The 7,298-nt window shown below is 46.5% G+C and overlaps 1 protein-coding gene across 1 annotated transcript in view; it reads right to left on the minus strand.

The window, feature by feature from the left end:
• Positions 1-4,758, minus strand: part of LOC102370827 — a 23,205-nt gene extending 18,447 nt beyond the window's left edge. The window contains exons 1-2 of the mRNA XM_025216553.1: positions 4,659-4,758; positions 1-42 (exon numbers count right to left, since the gene is read on the minus strand). The exon at positions 1-42 is cut by the window's left edge and continues 2,009 nt beyond it. Coding sequence (XP_025072338.1) covers positions 1-42; positions 4,659-4,758 — 142 coding nt within the window. The remainder of the gene's footprint in view (positions 43-4,658) is intronic.
• Between the last annotated feature and the right edge of the window lie 2,540 nt (positions 4,759-7,298).

Genomic DNA, 7,298 nt, shown 5'->3' on the forward strand with positions numbered 1-7,298 from the left:
CCACATCTCTCTTCAGGTCCTTGTTGTCCCATAAAGTGATACCTGGGAAACGGGACACAATCACATTTTCATTGATTGTGGGAGAAGACAAGAAAATGTTTCAAGTCAGTGTCTTTAACATGGAACAAATTTGAACACACTCAAAACATACTGGACACTGGCATTGGGGTCTGCTGATACACCACTGGAAGGCACACCTGTATGTCTATGTATTTTACTCTTTGGAAGACAAGTTGTAGCTTTACTGTTACCTCATTCTCCCTATGATCCATATGCAAGTCCTGCCTGTCTGGTCCATCTCATCCCTACCAAGATGCTAAAAACTTTGGGTCAGGGTTTGCCTTCTCATGGCATATATTTACTGGGCCTGCTAGTGGGGCTATGACCTTGGTGTGGTGCCTATAAAGATTGATGCAACCTAAGCAACCCATTGATGCCAGTATGCATTGATTGGTGTCACAGAGACCTGTTGGGACAGGTCTTGTGACTGCTTTGTCAACAATGAGGGTTACACTCAAAGACACCATTGGGAGAAAAGCTGGTGCTGTTGCCTAGTATGTCAAGCACACACACACATCTGTTCCCTGATTCAGGAGAAAGAAGACAGCAAAGAAGAATGACTTTGGATGAAGACGAAGGGTGAAAGATGCACTGGTGGGGATTCATTATAGGCAACCAAATCAGAAGAGAGAATGGATGAGGCAGTCTTCAAGCAGGCGACAAATCTGTCCAAAAGCTATGGGGTGGTATGATGAGCTACTTCAACATTTCCGAAATCTGCTACAAGAACAATGCAGCCAAAAGAAAATGTCAACCTGGTTCCTAACTTGTTTGGAGGACAACTTTCTGTTCAGAAGGTGGAGGAGACAACTAGGAGATCATCTATCTTAGATCTTGACCTGACCAACAGGGAAGAACTAGGGTAGGATATGAGTGTGATGAGCAACACGGGATGTAGAGACCACAACATGGGAGGATTCCTGAACCTGAGCTGGAGAAAGTATGATGTCAGCAAATTTAGGGCGCTAAATTTCAAAAAGGTGGATTTGGAGGTCATGATTGACCACAAGATGAACATGAGCTGCCAATGTGACACTGCAGCCAGCAAAGCAAACAAAACACTGGCTTGCATCTACCAATGCATCTCAAGCAAGACCCAAGAAGTCATCCTCCCACTTTACTCAACCTTGGTGAGACCACAGCTTGAATACTGTGTCCAGTTCTGGGCTCTGCAATTCAAAAAGGATGTGGAGAAGCTTGAGACAGTCCAGAAGAGAGCCATGCAAATGATTAGAGGACAAGAGAGCGGGCCTTATGAGAAGAGGCTGAGAGCCATGGGACTCTTCAGCCTGGAAAAGTGCAGGCTCAGGGGTGACTCAGTGCCAGCCTATAAGTACATAAGGGGTGTGCATCAGGAACTAGGAGAATGTCTGTTCACCAGAGCACCCCATGGGAAGACAAGGTCCAACAGTCACAAACTCCTAGAAGACCACTTTAGGTTGGACAAAAGGAAAAAAGTCTTTATTGTCTGAGTCCCCAGGGCCTGGAATAGATGCTCCCCAGAGGTGGTGCAAGGACCTACTCTGGATACTTAAAAAAAACCCCAAAACAAAACACATGGATGCCTATCTTTCTGGGATCATTTGACCCCTGCTGAGTTCCTGCCCTTTGGGCAGGGGGCCAGACCAGAGCTTGCAAGGTCCCTTCCAGCCATAATGTCTATGAAATCCTATGAAATTTCATCTGACTCAAAAAGTTAACAGGCATGGTGCCATGGGAGGACTGACTGAAGGATAAGGGTACCTAGAATGGCTGCGAACTTCTAAAGGGCAGAGTATGGGAAGTGCATCAAGAAACTGTCCTGACATGATGGACACATGAAAAGAATGAAAAAAGACTAATGTGACTGCACAAGGAGCTTTTAGGATGCCTCATGCAAAAGGAAAGCATACAGGCAGGGGAAAAATGAGTAGGGCACCAAGGATGCATACCAGGAAATAGTAAGAACCTGCAGGGACAAAATCAGGAAGGGAAAGATGAAGAAGGAGCTGCACCTGGCAAAGGTGGCCAAGGACAGCAAAAAGAGGGTCCATAAGCCTGTTGGCCACAAAAGAAGGAACAGGGAAGCTGTGGGTCCTCTGTTAACAACCCAGAATTCCTAATTTAAGACAGAAGGAAGGCAGAACTTCTCAACAGCTACTTTTGCCTCAGTCTTCACAAAAACAAATGATCTGCAGCCTGACACCTGAATAAGGAAGTGGAAAGCTGAGGGAGGAGATAACAAAAGAGCTGCTGTCAAAGAGCTATTCATGGGTCTAGGTGAATTTAGGTCTGCAGAAACAGAAGACTTCCATCTGAGGGTGCTGAAGAAACTGGCAAAGGATATCTCAGAGACCTCGTCAATGATCTCCATGAAGTTACGGGAGGCAGGACTGGTACCAGAGCACTGGGGAAAGGCCAACGTAGTGCTCCTCTTTAAAAAGGGCAAAAGATTAACCTGGGGACCTACATACCTGTTAATCTCCGCTCAATACCTGGGACATTACTGGGGAATATTTTAAGGAAACCCACTTAGGAACATCTGGAGGAGGAAAGGCTGATCACAAGAACCCAGCATGATTATGAACAAATTGTGTCATGCAAACTTAATCTCTTGCTTTGAAATATGAAAGCACATGTGGGTGGATGAAGACCATGCTTAGATATAACGTATCTGTATTTTGGTAAGGCTTTTGACAAGATCCCACATGACCATCTCATAAAATAACTACAGAAATGTGTGCTGGACAAAACTACTGGCTCAATAGCTGCAAGCAAAGGGTCAATAGTAATGGGTCCATGTCAGAATTGAAGGAGGTTTCAAGTGGAGTCCCACAGGCATTTGTCCTGGGCCCAGCTCTGTTCAGTGGATGCTGGTACAGAAATCTTGAGCAAGTTTGCAGAAGACACGAAACTGGCAAGGACTGTGAACATGTTGGAGATGTGAGCACAAATCAGGACCTTGACAGATTGGAAATCTGGGCTGGAGCAAACAGGATGAAGTTCAGTGAAGACAAATGCAACTTCCCACACTTTGGTAGGAATTATCAAAAACACAGATACAAAATGGGTGATGCCTGGCTGGAAGGGAAATCTATGGAGAAGGTTGTGGAATCACAGACTCAATTTGACTCTGTAGCGTGATGCAGCCACACAAAAGGCAAATTCAGTTTTGGGCTATTCCAGTAGAAGCATTAGGTGCAGGACAGGATGTGGAGAAATTTGAGAGGGTCTAGAGGCAGGTAACAAAGATGGTACAGGGCTTGGAAAGCAAGTCATACAAGGAGGATCCGAAGGGCGTGGTGAGCTTGCAGAAAGGTATTTCAGATGAGAAATGAGAGCAGTCTTCAAATACTGGTAGGGTTGCCATAGAGAAGAGGGAAAGAACCATTTCTCTCTTTTTGCAGAGAGTAGGATGTGGACCTGTGGCTTGAAGTTTCAGGAAAGTAGGTTTGGATTGGTTCTCAGGATGGACTCTCCATCACTGGGGGTGTTCAACAAGAGGCTGGACAGCTGAATTTAGAAACATCCAATCCAAGCGAAGATTGGAAAGCCTGTGCTCTGCTATGGGGATTTCCCAGCTTTTTGGCCTCTGTTGTTTTCCACATCCCCACCTTCCTACGCCATATGTCACAGTGCTTTCAAGCCTCCCCCAGAGGCACTGGGTGTTGACTGCAGCCCAGGATGGTAAATCTGACTAGGCTGTGCCAGTGCTTCTTCTGGGAATTATGGCTCGAGGTTCCTGGCTGAAGGGTCTTGTTCCCCTGCCCTGGGTAACACTAATAACCGTATTTGGACTCAGGAAGTAATTTTACCCCCTTCCCAAATTGGCATGGGCTGGGGGCAGGAGATTACTTTCCTCTATGGCAGGGGGTGGGTTGTGGGAGACTGTACCTGGGTTCTCTTGAGTATATATTAACAGCCTTCCAGAGAAGCTGGCCACCATGGTCCACCTGCTTTACCTCTGGTAGGTTAGGCTATTATGTCTTGTGTCAGGATTGATGGTCGTTTTACACAGAGTTTAGGTTATAGATTGTATGGGATGGTTTGGACAAAGCTGATCCTGCTTCAGGCAGGGGGTTGAACTAGATGCTCTCTAAAGCTCCCTTCCACTCCCACTTCTCTATGGATCCATAATTCTATAAAAATGTAGATGAGCTTTTGACAAACTGAACCATTGAGAGGACACTCCTCAAACTGTATGTTGGATAGTCCTAAATGTGTAACCCTATGAAGGGTGTTGCATGGGCAGGGCTTTGATCCCTGGTGAGATGAGTGTTCTTGTTCTGACAGGTATTTCACACTCACTCTGGGGAGGGAGAGAGGACAGAGGGAGGAAGAAGGGATACTTTGGCACTTTCAAGATTTTATTTTTTTTACTCTTTTATAATAAAGGTCTAAACAAAAACAAATAAATAAATAAAATCTCTGTCTGTCTTTGTCATGCAATTATGTTAGTCCAAACAGATCAAGGTAATGCCCCCTAAGTGTCTGATGAATACCTTCCCTGAGCACTCTTCAAGCATCTCTATACCCCAGGTTCAGCTCTAACCAGCTGCTTTCCAGTCTCATAGATGACATTACATAGAAGGGATAAGAAAGGCTCCTGCTTTACATACCTGGAATGGTAGTGTCATTGCGGCAATCGTAAAGCATCCCCAGCCGGAAAGGGCGCCCGAGGGCAGGTATCTCGATGGTACAAGTTGCAGTGCGAGCCATGGTGGCAGCAGAGACTGTTCCTGGCCTAAAACACATGAGGACCAGATTGATGTGGGTGAAGTGATCTCAAATGACATGCACACTTCTCATCTGGAGTTGAGGAGCTCAGACTCCACTTGGGACCATTATAGGAAATAAGGAGATCTGTTACCACTTCTGCAACTAACTGTAATTTTACTGAAGGCAGCAACTCTACACTTGGACAGTGGGAAGGTGACTTCTATCTTCCACAGGGAAGAGGGCTTAGGCAGTGGGGAAGGACTTTCAACTTTGCTGATGAATGAGTGACAAGAGTTGATGGCTAGATGCTGGATTTAGAAACATCCAATCCCAGCGCAAAGAAGTGCAACATGAGGAATGTGCTGGAAGCTCTCCTCACTAACCCTGCCACCACTCAGTAGTACCCAGGGAGAGGGACCCAGCTATTGCTGAAGTAGTTCTTAACTTCCTGGGTGCCTTGCCAGACCTACAGGAAGTTAATTTTAAGAGGCTTAGGAAGCAATTGAGCAGTGTGTTTGGGTGGTTATTTCCTATTTGATATGTGTATGCTTCACATTTTGGGAAGCTTGTTTAGGAAAAGGAAAAGTTTGTGGGAAAACAGAAAAGTCAGGCTGGAAGGGACCTCACAAGATCACACTTAATCCATCCCACTGCTCAAGGCAGGATTATAGATTGTAATGCCAGAAGGAATCTCAGAAGATCATTGGGTCCAGCCCCCTGTGTAGCATGAACTGAACTAATGTAGCTGATGTTAACATAGAGTCTAATAGTAGTGAAATGTAACCATAGTTTCATAGTTGGTAGGGTCAGAAGGGACCTGGGCAGATCATCAAGTCTGACCCCCTGCCATGGAAGAAAAAGTACTGGGGTCAAACGACCAGAGCGAGGTGTTCATCTAACCTCCTCCTGAAAACCCCCAGGGTAGGAGCCAGCACCACTTCTCTTGGAAGTTGGTTCCAGATCCTAGCTGCCCTGACTTTGAAGAAGAGCCTTCTAATGTCTAGTCTGAATCTACTCTCTGCCAGCTTGTGACCTTTCTTTCTAGTCATCCCTGGTAGTGCTTGGGGGAGCAGGGACTCCTCCAATGCCTGCTGGTCCCCTCTGACTAGTTTGTAAATGGCCACCACATTCCCCCTGAGCCTTCTCTTGTGGAGGCTGAACAGGTTCAGGTCCTGTCACATCTCCTCGCAGGCCCTGCCCTGCTGTCCCCTGATCATGTGGGTGACCCTCCTCTGAACCCCCTCCATGCTGTCCACATCTCTCCAGAAGTGTGGTGCCCAGAAGTGGACGTAGTACTCCAACTGCGGCCTGACCAGCAGTCCAACTGTGGCCTCACCTCCTTGGACCTGCTCGAGATGCATCTGTGGATGCATGACATGGTGTGGTTGGCCTTCCTGACCATGTCCCCACACTGTCGGCCCATGTTCATTTTGGCATCAATAATGACTCCAAGATCCTTTTCTGCCTCTGCACTGACGAGAAGGGAGCTCCCCAGCCTGTAGGTGTGCTGCTGGCTCTTCCTCCCTAGGTGCAATACCTTGCACTTGTCAGTGTTGAAACCCATCCTGTTCTCATCTTCCCACCCCTGTAACCTGTCTAGGTCCAATTGCAGCCTATTCCTCCCTTCTGGCATGCCACATCCCCCCACATCTTAGTGTCATCAGCAAATTTGAATAGGGTGCTTCTTACCTCCTTGTCCAAGTCACTGATGAAGATGTTGAACAGTGTGGGCCCAAGGACTGAGCCCTGGGTGACCCCACTGCCCACATCCCTCCAGGTCGAAAATGACCCATCCACCACCACTCTCTGGGTGCGGCCCTCCAGCCAGTTAGCAACTCATTTGACTGTGTAGGTGTTGACAGCTCAGTCCCTCAGTTTTTTAATGAGAATGGGGTGAGAGACAGCGTGGAAAGCCTTCCTGAAGTCCAGAAAGACTACGTCCACTGCTACCCTTGTGTCTAAGGGTTTGGTAACTTGTCCATGTTTGTCTTGTCCTGTAAGCAACTTGAAAACTCCATTTTGTATCCTTCTGCTTGACATAAGTGAATTAACTCAGCATAGCCTTTATGTATGAGTGTGTGTAAAAGGGTGAATGGTGAGTGAAGGGCATAGAGATGGGAGAAGATGTAATTGTTTATGTAAGCAACAAGGTGCCAAATGTAAGTTGCCAGTCAGTGAATTAATTAATGAATGGCTGAAGAATCCCTTCTAGGCCTAGGGCACAAAGAAGATAATGAGGAGAAGGAATGCACCCATCCTGCCAGATGAGCAGCAAGAACACTCCAAGGCTGAGATAAGCTGAAGACAAAAGAAGAACAACCTAAAAAACAGAATCTGGGTATGAAAAACCTCAAAGCACTGAAACAAAGGGTGCTAATTCCTATAAAAGAACGCTTTGAAAATGCCAAGTGGGATGAGTCTCTTTCTCTACTGCTGTTTCATCGGAGCACAGATGCATCTGTTCACCCCACTCCAGCTGTTATCTTCAAATCTGCTATCTTCAAATCATAATCATCTACTCAATAAGCCCAAGTTAGCCC

Source organism: Alligator sinensis, unplaced genomic scaffold (genome assembly GCF_000455745.1).
Source record: "Alligator sinensis unplaced genomic scaffold, ASM45574v1 scaffold524_1, whole genome shotgun sequence".
In the NCBI taxonomy this organism is placed as follows: domain Eukaryota; kingdom Metazoa; phylum Chordata; order Crocodylia; family Alligatoridae; genus Alligator; species Alligator sinensis.